This window comes from Panicum hallii, chromosome 2 (genome assembly GCF_002211085.1).
Source record: "Panicum hallii strain FIL2 chromosome 2, PHallii_v3.1, whole genome shotgun sequence".
NCBI lineage: Eukaryota > Viridiplantae > Streptophyta > Magnoliopsida > Poales > Poaceae > Panicum > Panicum hallii.
In genome coordinates, this window is record NC_038043.1 from 42,070,031 (window position 1) to 42,088,174 (window position 18,144).

The 18,144-nt window shown below is 48.8% G+C and overlaps 3 protein-coding genes across 4 annotated transcripts; 1 reads left to right on the forward strand and 2 right to left on the reverse strand.

Moving 5' to 3' along the window:
* Positions 1-1,510: 1,510 nt before the first annotated feature.
* Positions 1,511-5,689, forward strand: LOC112883161 (annexin D5-like). Its single transcript, XM_025948412.1, has 7 exons — positions 1,511-1,720; positions 3,145-3,290; positions 3,465-3,683; positions 4,201-4,416; positions 4,503-4,592; positions 5,114-5,317; positions 5,401-5,689. The coding sequence occupies exons 1-6, from the start codon at positions 1,645-1,647 to the stop codon at positions 5,315-5,317; spliced, it is 951 nt and encodes a 316-aa protein (XP_025804197.1). The 5' UTR covers positions 1,511-1,644; the 3' UTR covers positions 5,401-5,689.
* A 2,739-nt stretch (positions 5,690-8,428) lies between these two features.
* Positions 8,429-8,824, reverse strand: LOC112881072. The gene has a single exon (XM_025945779.1). The coding sequence runs from the start codon at positions 8,822-8,824 to the stop codon at positions 8,429-8,431; it is 396 nt and encodes a 131-aa protein (XP_025801564.1).
* Positions 8,825-11,754: 2,930 nt separating this feature from the next.
* LOC112883145 lies at positions 11,755-15,381 on the reverse strand. 2 transcript variants are annotated; one of them, XM_025948389.1, is made up of 4 exons: positions 14,898-15,381; positions 14,551-14,788; positions 14,345-14,440; positions 11,755-11,883 (listed from the first exon to the last, which is right to left on the reverse strand). In XM_025948389.1, exons 1-3 carry the CDS (start codon positions 15,330-15,332, stop codon positions 14,346-14,348), a joined length of 768 nt encoding a protein of 255 aa, XP_025804174.1. In that variant the 5' UTR covers positions 15,333-15,381; the 3' UTR covers positions 11,755-11,883; position 14,345. The 2 variants fall into 2 exon arrangements, with proteins under 2 accessions (XP_025804174.1, XP_025804173.1); XM_025948388.1 differs by lacking the exon at positions 11,755-11,883 and having other exon boundaries at positions 14,222-14,440.
* Positions 15,382-18,144: the final 2,763 nt, after the last annotated feature.

Sequence of the window (18,144 nt, forward strand, 5' to 3'; positions counted from 1 at the left end):
CTTAGCATCCACTACCAAAAATAGATCATATCCTATGGTGTATCATAAATGGTCAAATGAAACATTATTGTGTGAAATTGTTCCTTCTAGAAAAATGTAAGGGGTGGAAGACACGTGATATTAGCAAATACAATAGAATAGAGCTCAGGGATCAAAAGGAACACCCCAAAACTGCACTGTTAGAGAAGTGGGCTGCACTTCTAATTCATCTCTACTGGTTATGAATCGATAGTAATGATGGAGGAAGCCTGTGATAGAATTTATGCACCAAATTAGTTTATTTCGTATGATTGTGATGTCCAAGTCAGCAAGTGTTTCATGGGCAGTTCTTCATGAAAGTTTGATCACCTCATTATTCGTTTGGCAAGTGGCGGGTTACATTTAGAAAAATGGACTTTCGTCCCTTCAGTCAGTCAGTACCGGTTAACTTTTGGTCCGCTATTAAAGTTACCACAAAACTATTTTAGTATTGGGTCCAAATTTGAAAGCTCCCGGAGCCATTTTAGTACCGGACCAAGATATCAACCGGTACTGAATGTCGCATTTTAGTACCAGCTGGTTTTGACCTGGTACTAGTACCGAGTGGTGTTATTGATCGGTACTAAATAGTCATCCACGTGTTACTTCAAAAGAAATGTATCTCTCACCCAATCACATGTGACGCAGAGGTGGGATGGTTAGGAAACAACGCGCGAGGCCAGGGATTGTGGATTCGAATCCTCACAACCACGCACGCGCATTTACACGTGAAAAATTCGCGTAACTTGTCACTGAGACTATGCGCGTGTGCGGGAGCCTCTTGTTATCTTTTAGGCGCAAAGCTGTTTAGTACCGGTTGGTGTTACCGACCGATACTAAATGACCCTTTTAGTACCGAATATTTTGGCTGGTTCTAACGACCAAGTGGTACCGGTCAGCCACCCGGTACTAAAGGGGGTTGCTGACCGGTACTAGAGGTCAGTTCTGTAGGTGTGGGTCCAATTTTGCAGTGAAGATGCACCCCGATGCGCATATGACATATTAATTCTATCAGTTCAATGACCCTTCGCCAACTTTCTATGTTACTGGTTAAATTCGTCGTAGTCCATCCCGTTGTGCCCCTTCACTGTTACATGTCCTCCTTTAGAATGCTCATATTTTTCTTGTTTGTTTTCTACTTTTATCTGAAAATGGTTTGCGTTGATTTTTTAATGCACCCTCTGAAAAGAATAAAAATTCGGAACGTGACCTTTCGAACTAAACACACAATAACAAGCAACGCATACCATCCGTTTGGCCACGCAAACCAGTTTTGCCTCCCTCCCTCTCTCTGCACGTGTTTCCCGTTACCCTGGCTCACCACTCCAAACGTCGACCCGGTCCACGGACGGAGTCTGCAACCTGACACGCGGCGACCCAGGCCCCAGGGCCGTGCCGTCCGTTGAAGCCGCGACGTCGACGACGACAGACAGCGGACAGCGCCCAGGGCGGCAAGACCCGGTCCACGCTTTGGCTCCTTCCACAGAGCCAAATCCTCCTCTTCCATTTAACGCAAAGCGCGCACCAAATCGTACCTATCCATTTCCCAAATCGCTAATCTCCCTCCCCGAGCCGGCCAAATCGAATCGAATCGCGGGGAGCGAGTGCGCGCACCGATCGCCGGCGATGGCCAGCCTCACCCTGCCGCCGGCGCCCCCCAACCCGCGCCAGGACGCCATCGACCTCCACAAGGCCTTCAAAGGTCCGCTCCTCCGCCACGGCTTTCCCCTCGGGTTTTCTCGCCCTAATCCCCGTTTTCCCCCGCAATTCCCCGCGTCCGCCGCGGCGCCTGTTGTTCGATTTCGGTTGGATATACAAGGCCGAATGGGCTGGAGAGTGTGGTATAAAGGGATTATCTGTTTGCCGGCGGTCGCCTGCCCTAATTCGATTATTCGTGCATGTGAGGTTGGGGGCGTGTTGAGGAGCTGGACGGAGCTCGAATTCGCTGTTGCAGGGGCTGGCCGGATTGGGTTCACGCGGCAGATGGGGAGGTGGTCGGTCAGAACCTCTTATGGATTTTGTTGACGCGTTACGGTCGAGGAGGGTTGTTGTTAAGAGAGGCTTATATAGGCAATGGGAAATTTCCTAGAGGGGAATTGACTGAGGTTGCTATGTTACGAATTGGGTATAGGTCGACTTGGATGCAGTGATGGTCAATGCATCGATTAAGACATTTTTGTTTTTCTCTGACTACAATTTGGGTAGTGTCCAGTGATGGTCAATGCATCGATTAAGACATTTTTGTTTTTCTCTGACTACAATTTGGGTACCGTTTAATACAAGGGGAAGTCAACTGGGTTTGATAGTCAGTTCTTGGGGTCAACGACCACAGTTATGTAATTTCTGGCAGCTAACATATGCTATATAATTAGATTGGTGGCTGAGGGAAATGAATAAGAATTTTGCTTCTACGAAAGTATGGAGTGGTTTCATATACAATAGTTGCGATTAAAGAACTCTTGGCTGGCTGGTATGCAAGTTGATGTATTTGCTAATTAGTTTATTTGTTTGGTTCATTTCTATTCTGTGAGAGTGCTCAGAATTCCAGTGTCCTCAGAATATCTTAAGAGTGCTGAGCTCCAACTGCCAAAAAGCAAAAATTCATGTCTACTACTTTTAGCCTTCCAAGAACTCATTTGTTATGAAGAGCAACACTTTTAACTAAATGATTTACTTGTTACTCACTCCCTCTTTGCCATTTGTTGTTTCTGTTCTTTTACGGCTTCGAAATGCTGCTTTAACCATTACTTCTTGTAACTTTATATAACTAAAAAACTTAATTATGTCAGTGTTACATTGCGTGTTTGTATATATTAATCAGAGGTGTTTGTTTTCTCAAGTACTATCACAAAAGTGTCTTATGAAATGTTATTTTTTTCATCGATAAAATTGTTGGTGTAGAGTGAGTTGGTCTTGATGTGCTTGAATGATGTCTGGCTGCTGTGAGTAAGTGAGCACAAATAGTTGAGCTTGGACTTGAATTTTAGTAATTGAATGTTGCACGTGGTTCGATGTTTTTACTTAACTATCAGAGTTTTTTGTCATTTTGAATTCCATGACCTGACTTTCTGGTAGGCTAACATTCTGACATTGTTTTCAATTTTGTCTTGGTTGATGGTCTTCCAGGTTTTGGCTGTGACAGTACAGCTGTGATAAACATACTTACTCATCGCGATTCAGTGCAACGTGGATACATTCAACAGGAATACAGGAATATGTATCATGAGGAACTTTCCCAGCGTATTTCATCTGAACTCAGTGGAAACCACAAGGCACGAAAAGCTTTTGAAGAATTTTCTCCTTATTAAATAAATCAAAATGATAAGCTAGGTGGAGAAATATTTTTAATCAACTGTACTATATATTCACTAAGTAGAATTGATGATTTAATAAATTAGCTAAAAATCATTATGTTGATATGTCAACTTTGTTTCATTTGATTCCAGAAAGCTATGTTGCTGTGGATTCTTGATCCTGCTGGACGTGATGCAACTGTTTTGAGAGAAGCTCTAAGTGGCGACACTATGGATCTAAGAGCAGCCACTGAGATAATATGTTCCAGGACACCATCTCAGTTGCAAATAATGAAACAAACTTATTTGGCAAGATTCGGTACTTATCTTGAGCACGACATTGGTCACCACACATCTGGCGATCACCAGAAGGTCCTATTCTTATTAGAGTATCTCCCTTGCATTTGTTCTATTTCTTCACCTAATGCTTGATACGTGAAAGATGCTGAAGTTACTTACTTTTTATTTAATTTTTAGTTTCATTACACTGCTCAGCTTTAGGAAGAAGAATTTTTTGCTATAATTTTCTTTGCAACAACTTCAATATGCCACTGGATGAGTGCGGAATCTGCCATTGTGAGTCTGAGTGTCTGACATGGTGGGTAGGATATGTCAGTGGGACACCCTCACTTCTAGTGTCTCTGTGCTGTATAAGGAATTGTCCCTATCTTCATTGTGCAATGACTGATGAGAAAGTGTTTCGATTGCTTTTCTGTAATCTTTTATAGCTTTTACCTGATGCATTAGGAGATCTGTAGCATGAACTCCCTGTGCAGCATGCCAATCAGTATTCTTTACACGAAGTAGTAATTATCTGTCTGAATTTAAGTTGGGCTTTTATTTTCTGCCAGAAGTAACAAATGATAATATGATATAATGTATGTTTCAGCTTTTACTTGCCTATGTGGGGATTCCACGCTATGAAGGTCCTGAGGTTGATCCTACTATAGTGACATATGATGCGAAGGACTTGTACAAAGCTGGTGAGAAAAGGCTGGGAACGGATGAAAAGACTTTCATCCGCATTTTCACTGAACGCAGTTGGGCACACATAGCATCTGTTTCTTCCGCTTACCATCATATGTATGACCGGAAATTAGAGAAGGTAACACTTCCATCAGTACTCCTCACATAAGCATTTTCTGTTCTCTTGGAATGCATCACAGAGTGACCTTTATATATATACGATAGGTTATCAAGAGTGAAACATCTGGAAACTTTGCATTTGCACTTTTAACTATCCTCAGATGCGCAGAGAGTCCGGCAAAGTATTTTGCTAAGGTATTGCACTCTGCTGTCCTCAATTAATAAATATTGTAGCTTCTGATAAGTATAGGCACCATAACTTATAGCTTGCTGTATCATCTGGAGTTGATATGTGTATACTTTATTTCTTAATTTAACTGTATGTTGGTTGCCACCATTCGAAAGTGTCATTTTCTGCTAATGCTGCCAAAATAGCACATGCTGGATTGCTCATGTATCTTTGGTGCCCATGACGCCCCTCCTCCTATTAGCCTAGACCTTAGTATCTTAAATATGGGGGATTGTCAGAATATGCTGTTAACCTGAGTTCATGTGGCACTTTGTTTTATGATGATTTCAGTTTTACTTTTATGCAGAGATTAGGATAGCATCGTCAGACCAACTCTTTACTTTTAAGAAATCTCTCTGCCTGTTGTCATCTTTGTTAAACCCCCCTTCTATTCAACATTCAGGGCATCTAATAATAGTTGAAGGCCTCTGTTTACTTGGTTTCATACTTTCAAGTGACCAATCTTCTCTAAATGACATGAATACAGCTCCTACGAAAGTCCATGAAAGGTCTAGGCACTGATGACAAAACCCTTATAAGGGTTGTAGTGACAAGGACTGAGATTGATATGCAATATATCAAGGCAGAGTACTTCAAGAAGTATAAGAAGCCGTTAGCTGAGGCTATCAACTCTGAAACATCAGGAAACTATCGGACGTTCCTCCTCTCGCTTGTCGGTCAGGGCCACTAGGTTTGACCCCTGGAGCTACTGTGATTATTATTTTTCCAAACTGGTCTCATACTTACTCCTATGTTTTGCTCTGCTTTTATCAGGCTTTGTTTCGACCATGGGACATGATATTGCATCGATCCACCCTAAATGCAGCGACCTACCTGGAAAACGTACAATGTCGCCATTTATCTGTTGTGACTTGTGAACCTGTCTAACTGCCACATATGCGATCCTAGTATGCTTGTGTAAACCATTCGTGTATATATGCGGATCTGGGGTTTATGTTGGAGAATTCTGGACGGGGCACTAGGGCTGTTGCTGGTTGCAGTGGGCTTGTCGTGTCTCCATAACACCAATAATATGATGTCATGTTCGTGTGTGCTCACTCCATTTCCTTCGTCAGTGGGTGTAGTATTTGGCTATTCCGTTTCCGCTGCTCTCTCGTATCATTTTTGTTCCTACCATCCTTCACGATCGTCATGAGGCCTTCACATATTCTCACGAGCGCATCCTGTAAATATGTGAATGTGTAGGACCAAAACTGCGACCAGAAGGGGGTTGAATGGAAGCTTTTAAAAAATTCTCCAAAAGAAAGGTCTACGTCCCAAAATTACCGCGACACACCTCTCTTCTTCTAACCATCAAGGTGACACAAGCTAACTTATGATGAGCTCACCCTAGGAATGGTTAAGCCAACTCATGATGAGCTCACCCTAGCAATGTTAAGCCAAGCTCACCTTAGGAATGGTTAAGCCAACTCATGATGAGCTCACCTTAGGAATGGTTATGAAAAGCTCGATGCAAACGGAAGCAAAGATCCACGGTAACAGAAAAGCGTTTCCGAAAAGACTCACAAATGAACTAGAGCTCTCTCTACTAAGCATGCAAAAATCTACAAGCAATTAGGAAGATCAAGCACTAATTAACTCAAACTAACTAAGCATGCAACTCATGAAAATAGATAAATGTGAAAGCAAACGAAATCAAAACAGAGCTCACTGTGCTTTCTTGCTGTTACCGTGCTGGGTTACAACCTTCGCTCGTCCATACCGGCCTGCTTCTCACCTGGCTGGCTGGGCTGCCTGCCTGCTGCCCGTGTTGCAGCCCGTGGGCCGTGCCAGCAGGAGCTGAGCCTGCCGCCAGGGCAGCTAGTCCTGCCGCGTGCCGCATGCGTGCGCTAGGCGCCGCCGCTGGCCGCGTGACACGCGAGCGCCGCCGCTCGCTGCGCGTGCTGGCCGCCGCTGGAGGCGTCCCCGCGCTCTCCCGTGCGCGTGCGCGAGCGCCCCAGGCGCCAGCAGCTGTGCGCTGTCTCTCTCCTTCATGCGCTTCGCAACCTGCAGAGACAGGAGAACAAAAAACACGCGACTCGTGGCCAAATCAAAACCAACTGCCACTAAAATTGAACTAGAGAATCACAGGGCAGTAGGTGAGCTATCTCTAAGAGATCATCGCTCCAAGTTTAGCCAATCGACGGGAATTTTAGATCACGTGGAGAAGACCGGTTTTTCACCCAAAAACTTGATCGCTCCGGTCTATGAACTTGTGAGGTTTAGACAAAATTCCTTCAGTGGAGAGGATCAACTCACGTTCTAGTTCATCTTAGATCAAAAGAAACGAACCAAAGACTCCTCAAATCGACGAATTTGAGCAAGAACGGGAAGGAAAAAATGGGACAGAAAAAGACACACGAAAATCACAGAATAACAACTTGAATCTTGACGCCGGAGGACAACAGGAGGTTAAGGTCTTCGTTCCCATGAAAAGTATAGCACAAACACTAATTCCGAAATTAGAGAGTAAGCAAGTAAAATGAACTAGGATTTTAGCCAAAATGAGAAACTAGCCATGCCCATCTATTACCCTAATAACTACGATACACGCCCACGCAGGGGCAAAATGGTCCAACTTTCGGTAGAGCCATCGGATGGATACACCGCCTTCACGATTTTCTTCGCCTCGACGCAAGCTTCGCGATGGTGCTCCATGTCCTCCACTCCGCCGATCCGGCCGCACCGGATACACCCTTGGTTTTTAGGTCCAAACCGGGAAACCTGCCTACGTACGTGGTGGTTTTGAGGCCCAACTTACCCAAACCGTCCATCTTCCCTTGGTCGCCACGCGACCACCTTGATGTTGACACGTGTCCAGTCTCCGCCATGCCTCTGACGCCTCCATCCCGCTTGACTCGACCGACACCATCTTCGTCCGTCCATGTACTCTTACTCTTCAGTGCATCACGTGGATCACCCGTGACTCCATCCAGACTCCTCCGATCCCTCAGTCCAAGCCTACTCGCGTTCATCCTTCACCGTCTTTGGTCCATCGGCATGAACCTTTCGCTTGACCTTCACCACATCCGATGACCGTTACGTCGTATTCTATGCTTAGCATCATGAGCTAAGAGACATCAAATTCACATAACGTTGTCAATCACTCGTCATGCAGGGTTGACCACCATTGATCCTCGGAATGCCTCGTGTTGTTACTTCCAAACATAGATTGAAAGATACATCTGTTCAATTAACTGTCATCAGAGATCACTCTGGCATTGCGATAGCTGCTGGTGCTTGCTCGGCAAATTTTCTAATGTGTGCTCAGCACGCTGAGGCAGTTGCTTGTTTGAAAGGCTTGGAGTGTGCTGATGGATTAGGAATGAGGCGTATTATTTTGGAAACTGATGCAGCTTTTGTTGCCAAAGCTTTGTCCGATCCAGGAGTGGACAGATCTATCTTAGGCACGTTATTAGGAGAGATCAAGGCTTTAATATATGATGAATTCTCTGAATGTATTATATCTCGTGTGTTCAGAGGTTGTAATGCAGTGGCTGATACTCTGGCGGCCATGAGCTTGAACTGTATGCATGAACGGACCTTTGTTGTGGCAAGGCCGTCTACGGGTCTTTGTAGCTTTGCTAGTGTCTGGCGATATGCCAGGAACACCTGACTAATGGAAATCCATTATCCATTAAAAAAACTGTCATCTCATTGAAGATCTTAAGAAAGGAGCTGACCTCATGAATTTACGCACCATTCAACTACTTGAGCGATCTTACGTTAGAACTAATCAACTAAATGAGTAGCCGTAGCCGGCATTGACCTCAAAGTCTAACTCGCGAGTCACACAGTACATCTACACGCCCAGGTCATGTGCCGCCGGCGGCGCGGCACGCGGCAGAACGGCGGCGCCAGGCGCGGCGGCTAGCAACCTCTTGAGCAGCTGGAGCAGGGCCTGCGCGACCTGCGGGGAGGTTCCGGACCTCGCCGCGCCCGCCGCTCTCCCGACGAACTCGGCGTGCGCGCGCGCGGCGTCCTCCAGCCCGACGCCCCGGCGCGCTGCCTCGTCCTTGATGGCCTCCGCGCACAGGCCGCACACCCACGCCCCGCCGAACTGCGCGGCCACCCGGGCCACGTAGCGCGCCGTGCACTCCTCGGCGATGCCGCAGCACGCGCACGTCGCCATGGCCGTCGTCACCGCCGCCGCCTCGGCGCCACCGCCGCCCTCCGTGTCTGCCGCCGCCGATCCCATCGCCGCTAGCTCGCGAGGTTTGCCTCCTGCACGGGGAACTGAGCAGCTCGCTGTCGGACCAGTGCAACCTCCAACAACCGCCGGCCGGACTAGCTTTTGGTGTAGGACGGAACGCGGAGGGGTGCTGGAGGCTTCGCCCTCGCGCTCAGCTCCTCCAACCTCCGGCGCGGCCTCGCTTTTGTAGTGCAGTTGTCAAAAAAAAGGAACGTCTTACCCTTAAGGGCGGCGTGCATGCTCATTATGTAGGGCCTGGCTCAAGCCAAGGCCAAAACGTTGTCAAGAAGAACTCTGGAGGGGTTTGTATTACAACGATGTGTTAATATTCCTACTCGGACTACTGTTTAACTACTCTGTAGTCTCTTTTACGATATCTGTATCTTCTTTTGCTGCGACGTAACATGGTTCTTCGGTTGAGCACACGGGCACGAGCCACGACGCGTCCAGCTAGTTGCAGCAGCACTGCTGTACGGTGACGATGCCCTCCCTGTGTACTCTCCTCGATCATCGACCCTGGTAATATACACGCCGACGACGACCTGAGCAGAGCTTGACTTGGAGATGGCGACATGGCGTTGTGAATTGGTGCTTCCTGAATCCTAACAGCAAGCGCCGTCGTGGGCTACACCTGCACATGCGAGGTCCGGCGACAAAGGTTGAGCGACGCATGGCTGCGCAGCTACTGCAGTACGCGCATTGTTGCTTGGTTTTTGGCCCTCTCGCCTTTTTTTAGAGAGAGAAGGGGGGTCCCCCGTTTACTTCCAGAGGAAACAAAGTCGCAGTCTTTTACAGCAGTTTTAGGCACTAAGCGTATTATGAGCGTGCCGCTGTTCACAGAAAATATGATTAACGGATTCAGGTTCATTACAGAAAAGACAGGTTTTGCCCTCCACTTCTCTACGTTTCCCCAAGTTATCTCGGGTTACAAGTTTGTTGTTGCTCAAGAGCCAGAGGAACACCAGTACTCTAGGAGGGATCTTAAGTCCCCACACAGCCGGGCAGTGAACAGGTTTCACTCCATTAAAGCTCACTACTGCATATAAAGTTTGAACCAAGTATATGCCATTGGAGCTAAAGCTCCAGATAATTGCATCCTCCTCATCAGTGAAGGAGATCGATTCTGCAATATGACACAGTTCATGCCAAGGAAAGAACATGTGGTGATCGAGCCATGGCAATCGATCCATATTGGAAAGGACATGTGGTCTTCCCCTGCCAGCAACCAGTAGCCATACTGACGCACAATGTGCGGCGCACAAGGCTGCTGCAGGGTGGAACGCGAGGGCATCGCTTGCCCCCGCTTGTGTTGTGTGCGGCACAACGGGATGACACATGTGAACAGAAATTTGCCGACGAGGTCGACACGCACGTCAGCGTCGCCCACCGGCTCCAGCGACCCCTACCAACGCTTGGACAGCATGCACGTCCTGGGGAGTGGGGACTGACCAACCTCGGCGCCTGGCTCGGGCTGCAGACTTTGCAGCCTGCAAGCTGGCGAGAAAGGAGGTGTGTGCAACAGTGCGCTCGGGCGCCGCGAGTTTAGCCCTTCGATCGATGGAACTAGTGGATGTAGCGGCGAGCCGCTTGCTTGTTTAGGATCCTGGGATCCTTAGCTTGCATGCCTTCACCCATCCAGCCCCGGCCCTGCGCGCACCCATGATCCATCCAACAATCCAAGGTTTTTCTCTTACATGTCTTTTTTAGACAAAAGGCCATTGGCCCAGCTTTACAGAGAAAGCAGAACGTTTTCAACTGGGGTTGCCAGTTTTACAAGTGACACAGTTCAGAAACCATAACTGGCGTTCGAAGCAACACCAGGGAAAAGAGGAAAAACCACTCTAAACCTCCCTCTACACTGGATGAAAACAAAGCAAAAGCACAGGACCCCGGGAAGAACTAGTTAGACCACAAGGACGGGTTTTGCTGCCTCAAACGTTGAACCTCCAGCTCGATCCGGAGTCTTCCATCCTCCTTCGCCAAGATAGCCACCTCTACATAAACGACATAACACGAAAAACACCTACATCAGGGGAAGAATCTAGAACATTATTAAAGACAAAGTCGTTAGTAATGTTCTCTTACATGTCTGGTCATGGCACTGAAAAGGCTTTGCAAAACCCACGGTAAAACGGCCTCGAGCCAGGGATGCAGTTCCGCCATGTTTGGTTACCTGCACGAGGTACTGGGCTTGGCTCCGGCGATGCAAAACTGGCTCCGGAAGAACGCAGAAAACGGTTGTATCCGGCGAGCCTGGCTAGCGTGGTGCAGGATGAGCGCTCCGCAATCACGCAGATAGGTGAAAAAAGAAGGTGCGTGCGCTAGTTGTGCAGATATCCAAACAAATTCGCTTGCTGGCGTGGTTGCGTAAAAACGGAAACCAAACAAAGAGCTCTCTGAACCTCAAAACCCTGGCCGGCGGGAGCCTGCTTTGCTGGTGCGAGCTAGGCTCCCGCCGGAACGAAACCAATCACGCCTTAGCTAGTTGATAAAATGAAAATATTGTTTTCACAATTTGAGCGTTTTAGTCCCTCTCCAAATACTCTAGCAGTAATGAAATGCAGGTGGTCAGCTGCGATTGTGTTCTTCAGACTGAACAATGAAGCAGCTGTAGCATCATATATGCTTGCTTTGCTTGTACTTTTTTCTTTTGAAACCTATTCGCTTGCTTGTACTTGCAAGTACAGTTGACAGACCAAAATAACGAACAAGTTGCTCAGGACAAAATCCGTCGCCAATTTTTATTCCTCAGTTTAAAAAGGTTCGTTAAGTGATTCTGTTTTTTCTCAGATAAATTTGGCGATTCAGATTTTAGTCGATAAATTTAGTGATTCAGATCAATCCTGAGCCCAAGTGGGCTAAAGCCCAACAAAATGGCTGAAGTAGCAGGCCTTTTCCAAACACCAAAGATCGAAATACACGACATGGAACATTAACTTTTCTTCCTGTTTTCTTCAACTTCCAAGAAAACAAAATGGAAATTATTTACACGTAGCAAGATACATACGATCCGGGCACAGATAACTGCAATACCATCTTGTCAGAGGTAAAATGTACATGCTCTGTGTCAGACCTGGGCCACCGGGCTGGGCACATTACGTAGTCTAAGAGATTAAGCCCGTCTTATCTCTTATTCATTTCCTTTATCTCTTGTTTATCCCGTTTAAATAGGAGATAGAGCTAACCAACACGGAGAGAATCTACTCGAGATATGCTCTGGTATGATCCCTTGACAGAGGTTGGTTAGCATCTTTGTAACTCTGACCTCTCGGATATATAAGGGAGGTCAGGGACCCCCTCAAAACAGAAGATCATTAGGTCATTCTACACCAAAGGGAATACAAACCACCATACAGGACGTAGGGTGTTACGCTCCGTGCGGCCCGAACCTGTCTAAAAGTCTTGTGTTCCTTGCACCTTCGAGTTCCTGATCTCGGTGTCTCCTCACCCAAAACTTACCACCTTGGGTATATCCCTCGGTGGGCAGCCGGTTAAACACCGACAGCCGGCGCGCCAGGTAGGGGAGCGCGTCGAAGATCCACCGGCGAACTCGATAGCATCTTTCTAGTTCACCAGGTGGTGGATTGCTACCTTCACGCATGCGCATCGACGGATCCATTCATCGAGTTCGAGATCGGATCCTTCAGTGAACGGTCATCGATCTCGACTACTCGGCTCGACTTCACCTTGCGCTGCAACGTCGATGCACCGCGGCCGTCGACCTCGACGACCCGGCTCAACTTCGGCTTGTGCCGCAATATCCGCGCGCGGCAGCAACGTGTTCGACTACTTCGACTTCGCGAGGACGATCGGCAGCTCGCCGACGACTACATCAACTACTCGTCTCGACTTGAAAACTAGTCGGAATCGGTTCCGACTAGTCGAGCTTCATCAACAAATTGTCGCAGCTTCATCAACGAGCTCCACGGCTTCGTCGACATTCGTCCACGAATCAAGCTAAGTGATTTATACCTTTTCTGACTTGTTCTTCACAAGATCGGCTACCTTTTTAGGTACGCCTCTCGACGGGCATGAAACCCTCGGGGGCTACACCATGATCGATTACTTATCTATGTACGACTCTCGATGGGCATGAAATCCTCCAGAGCTACACTTCGCCGACTATCTTTGCGCACTGCGCATCCTCTTTGTCGCATGACGACTTCTTTATCTTCTCTTAACGGTTGCTAAAGTACTCGGGTAGCACACGTCTTAATCCGTGAAATCTCGACTCTTCTGTAAGCCTATGCTCCTACGCGTGCATGCGGCTAAGCTCCCTACGCTATGGTCTACGGCCATCAGGGATCAGTGCTTAAACGTAACAGGCTAACTGCCTGGGAAAATTACATGGCCTAGCAAGAGCAAGACGCGAAATTTTTACACCAAATAAATTTTGGTGTATTTATATTATTACTGAGTACTACTCGGTATCTTCGCACTATGCTACATAATGTGTGCATTGTCTTTTTTCAGGTCAAGATTCAGCAACAACCCTCCAGGCAGCGCGGCGTGCCATCGCAGTTTCGCTAGTTCTCAGACTCGGGGGCCGGGCGATGCGCACTATTCGACATGACTCATTCGGCTCTCCTGGCTTGTAAGCTCGGGGGCTGGACGCCGTAAAACTACTCGAAGACGACTCATATGAAGACTGAGAGTGCAGAAGAAACTCTAAGCCACCGCACGGTTAAATAAACCAGCGAGATGCTTAATTTCGCTATGCAGAGGCGAAGAGTTTTTCTCAGAATTCCAGAGTAACACCAATGCCACGGTTTTTAGATCCTTATCTCCATATTTGTGGGATTTGGATTTAAGCCTCGGGGGCTGTGGGGTACGTGGCATCGACTACTTATTTTTCAAATTTCTTTGAAAGTGGGACCCTCAGCCTGATTCTCCGATTCAACCTAAGGCTCGGGGGCTACTCCATATGGAGTGCGATTTTTAAATCGCACACCATAACAAAAATTCGGGGTATGAGCACCTCATAGCTTCGATGCAGCCAAGCAAGTACTCGAAAAAGGTCTTCAAGACGAAGCTTCAGAAGAAGTCGAAGACTGATTCGAAAGTACTCGATAAGCCTGCTTGTTAGACTCGGGGCCACCGGGCTGGGCACATTACGTAGTCTAAGAGATTAAGCTCGTCTTATCTCTTATTCATTTCCTTTATCTCTTGTTTATCCCGTTTAAATAGGAGATAGAGCTAACCAACACGGAGAGGATCTACTCGAGATATGCTCTGGTATGATCCCTTGACAGAGGTTGGTTAGCATCTTTGTAACTCTGACCTCTCGGATATATAAGGAAGGTCAGGGACCCCCCTCAAAACAGAAGATCATTAGGTCATTCTACAACAAAGGGAATACAAACCACCATACAGGACGTAGGGTGTTACGCTCCGTGCGGCCCGAACCTGTCTAAAAGTCTTGTGTTCCTTGCATCTTCGAGTTCCTGATTTCGGCGTCTCCTCACCCAAAACTTACCACCTTAGGTATATCTCTCGGTGGGCAGCCGGTTAAACACCGACACTCTGCTCACGGGATCGTCGCGCCGGTCGTCCACCGTTTGGTCGTCAGGTTCAGGCATTCTATGGCGCCAAACCAAACAACCCAGAAGAATGCCGCCCAACCTGAAACGCATACGACCGGAGTTAATTGCAGCAGCAAGTAGGCTCGAGAGGCAGTTTTGGGACTGAGTCGCCAGAAGGCAGAAGCTATATTGCGGGACTGAAGAACATACCAGTTGCGATCGTGATGGCGATGACTGTTACGATGGTCGTGGAAGAGATGACAAAGACGGCAACCGACAGAGCGCAGACATACGCCGCAGCCAGGAGAGCAAGCAGCACGGCCAGGAGTCCCCCGGCGGCGGTCATGGGCACCAGGACGGAGAACGCGACGGCGTTCGTGGCCGCCGCGGCCACGAAGACGACGACCATCAGGAGGCCGGTTAGCGCCGCGAGCGCCACGGATCCAACCTACGAATCACAGACCACACAGGAACCGGTCAGATCGAACCGCAGAAGAACGCGACCGATCGAACAGTCGACCGGCCATCATCCTCCGACCTGGATCGTCGAGGCTCACCGTCACGACGAGGAGAGCGCGGGCCGCGCCGCCCTGCCTGGCCCACGCGACGAGGTCCCGCGCCGCGTTCTCGCACGCCTGGCGCAGCCTTGGTGCGCCGGCGCGCGCGGCCGCCCAGAGCCGCCGCAGTGTCCGTTGGCCGACGCCGGCGGCTGGTGGAGCGCGCGCTCCGTGGCCGCGAAGGGGTTCCTGGAACGCATCCTCGTCGGCGCCGGGCAGCGACGAGAAGGAGGAGGAAGAAGAGGAAGCGGCAGCGCCGTCGTCGACGGGTTCGCCCATGTCCATGGCACGGATGCCCCGCGCGCCGATCGAGTCAAGCGCGCGCTCGGACGTCAGATGGGAGAAGGACACGCATGCCCGGGACTCGTGGACATGCTTTGGGAGATGGACCGATCCAACGGTCCACGGTTTCCGTTGATCGCGCTGACCTGGCATGCGTGTACTAGCTCAGGTTAGTGGACACGTCTTTCTTTGACCTTGACGTGGCGTGTCAGTGTCACCCTCTATTATTGGTCTCGATTCATGGGTACATTATTTTTCTCTCGTAAGCCTTGAAACCAATTTTACCTCGATGAAACACCTCCGTACTCTTTTCACTCAGAACAGCAGAGCTGGTCATCAATATGTAATGAAGGGGATTAACACGGCAAATGCACAATTTAATGAATTTACTACGGCTTTGCCTTTGCTCAAAAGAAACTTGCAAATTGACCTGCATAATTGGCCAAGGGCCGCATGAGAATCGGAGCGTGACACTAGTTTGGACTAGAGAAGAAGGACGCCACGTATTTTTTTTATTTATTCTTAAATTTAACCGGCGCTATTTTTTCAGTGCTGGGTGACGTATCCGTCAACAGTGTAGTAGGATGAATATACGTACATGTATACGAGCGTCTGTACACTGTGTTTTGTGTTTTGTAAAAAAGAAGATGCCACTCGCCTCGCTCGCTGAACCTACATGTGCGATTGATATGTGAAAATTAGTTAAAAGCTTACTAATTGGCTGGTGCCTCGTCCAAATCGGAGATAGATGAAAATGTCTTTTGTTTTGATGGGACATAGATGAAAATGTTGGGTACGCGCACGCTTGTCCTCACAAGTCACAAACCGTATGGTCTGAGGACCACAGAGATTTTTGCCTGGGTGATGGTTTTATTTTGCATTTTTTTTCTTTTTGATTGACGCCGGGGGTGTTGATTAGTGGTTCATCAGGTCGCGGCCCATGAGCACATCACATTACCGGGCCGGGCCGGGCCGCGCCGCCATCTGGCGATGGCTCGGATAGAGCTATGGGCCCAGCCTTAGTCAGATTCCTAGCCATCACTCGTCCGTCCTAGCCCGAACAGAACATCGAGCCACCGCGCGGGCCTCTCCTGCGCACTGGGCCCAATCCGGCCCCAAAAGACCAACATTTCTCTTGGACCATGGAAGAAGGCCGGTCACGACCAGTCAACGCGTCCTCCCCGTTGGAAGAGCCGCAGGTGGGTCAAAGCCCGCCGCCTTCATAACGGCCGCCGAGCCACTTCTCCGTACCAATCATCGCCTGGTTTCCGTTCCGTCGAACACCAACTGCTACCCACCTGCTGGTACACCTACACTCCAGTGCTAGGTCTACCCCAGGATCAGCTGCCACAGCTAGGGTAGTGGTAGAGACGTAAGAGTAGCTAGCTCTCGCATTCATTCACACCCTGCGTGATGCCCGGGCTACCTACCCGACGAGCGCACGCTAACGATCTGAGGCGCTGATGGCGCAGCGGCGTACTCGTCCCTGTTCTGTTCTTGGGTGCAGCCTCCTCGCCGTACCGTAGCCCTGCGCCCCTGGCCATCTTGCGTCTAATTACAAAGCACCAAGAAGGCTTATTTGGATCCGTTAGAGAGATTGTGCATTGTATTTAAGGTACAATAATGTATTGGTCCTCTTTCTTTTTCTCTTGGTACAGTATATCGGTGCAATGCGTTTGTTTGAGCTTCCAGGCACTTTTGGTCTACCCTTTTTTTTTCGTGACATCTAAAAGGCCAAATGCATTCAAAATCCAGAAACCGAAAAGCACGTGATAAGGTGCTTCTGACTTTTGGTGGAGAATCGTAAAGTACATGATGAATGACGTGATTAATTGGATGATAAATAAAGTTCTCCTACTCGATCATTATGCCAAGGTGAAATAGGCCTGCCAGAGGAGAATGAAGTGGGTATTTAGCTTTTGAATGTGCCATAAGCTCATCTCAAACAAATAGGGCCTCAAGCAGATGATATTTGGATCGGCTGGAGATTCTCACAGCGACGATCAGCAGTCTTTAATGGACCTAAACAAGACCTTAGACTGCAGTTTCGTTCCCGCCCTGAATTTCAGGGTGAGGAGCGACCGTTTCACCGCGAGTGATAAGGTAAAGTAGACGGCCCCAACGGAAGTCCACTTGATAGGAAGGAGTAGGTCATCCGGTGATGAATGGCGCACAGTCCACGGGGGCGCGGGTGGTCCAAGGAAGGAACGGGCAACCTCCCATCTGCACGGGTCCGAAAGGCCCCCATGCAAGTAAATGCCCAGTTCGTCGAAGTGGCAGTGCCCTTCTCTCTCTAGATCTCTCCCTCTCTCTCGTACTAGGCCGCACAGTGCAACAGGAACTAGGCCGCGCCCTCCCCCGCGGGGCCCCCGCTACAGTGTCGGGGAGGCCGAGCGAGAGCGCTAGAGCGAGAGAGCGCCGGAGAGAGAGAGGACAGGGAGGAAGGACGACAGGGCATTGAAGCGGGCACAGGTGTTGCACAGGGGGCACAGGGCCGGCGGCCTCTCTTTAATTTTCTCTCTCCTCTCTCTCTCTCTCTCCTTTGTGCTACTGCTAGCTGCTGCATCTCGCTTGCCCCCTTTTTTATTCCTGCGCCCTCTTTAAACCTCATTTTCTCTCTCTGCTCTCTCTCCCCTCACTCTCTTTTGTCAGGCCGCCCGGACGGTGGAGGGAGCTAGGGAGGGAGGAAAGGCGCCGCGCGGCCGACAAAGGAAGAGGGAACAATAGAATGACTTGAATGAGGGGACAGAGAAACATGGGGGGACTCTGCTGCATTTGCCACTACATCCATCCACGCACCAAATCATTTCGCAATCCATTGCTTTATGATTGCCCTGACTGCCTCTTTTCCGTTTACCCCCCCCTCACCGTCTGAATTTCCTTTCCACCCCCAACCCACCCACCATATCCCTTATTGGCTAAACTTTAGTTACGTCATATTAAATTTTTGACACATATAATCTAA

Coding starts and splice junctions, on each gene's coding strand:
- LOC112881072 (XM_025945779.1), bottom strand. CDS start 8,824: ATGGGATCGGCGGCGGCAGACACGGAGGGCGGCGGTGGCGCCGAGGCG.
- LOC112883161 (XM_025948412.1), top strand. CDS start 1,645: ATGGCCAGCCTCACCCTGCCGCCGGCGCCCCCCAACCCGCGCCAGGAC. Junction 3,291..3,464: donor AACTCAGTGGAAACCACAAG/GCACGAAAAGCT, acceptor ATTTGATTCCAG/AAAGCTATGTTGCTGTGGAT. Junction 4,593..5,113: donor CGGCAAAGTATTTTGCTAAG/GTATTGCACTCT, acceptor ACATGAATACAG/CTCCTACGAAAGTCCATGAA.
- LOC112883145 (XM_025948389.1), bottom strand. CDS start 15,332: ATGCCAGGTCAGCGCGATCAACGGAAACCGTGGACCGTTGGATCGGTC. Junction 14,789..14,897: donor GCGCTCTCCTCGTCGTGACG/GTGAGCCTCGAC, acceptor TGTGATTCGTAG/GTTGGATCCGTGGCGCTCGC. Junction 14,441..14,550: donor CGCCATCACGATCGCAACTG/GTATGTTCTTCA, acceptor TATGCGTTTCAG/GTTGGGCGGCATTCTTCTGG.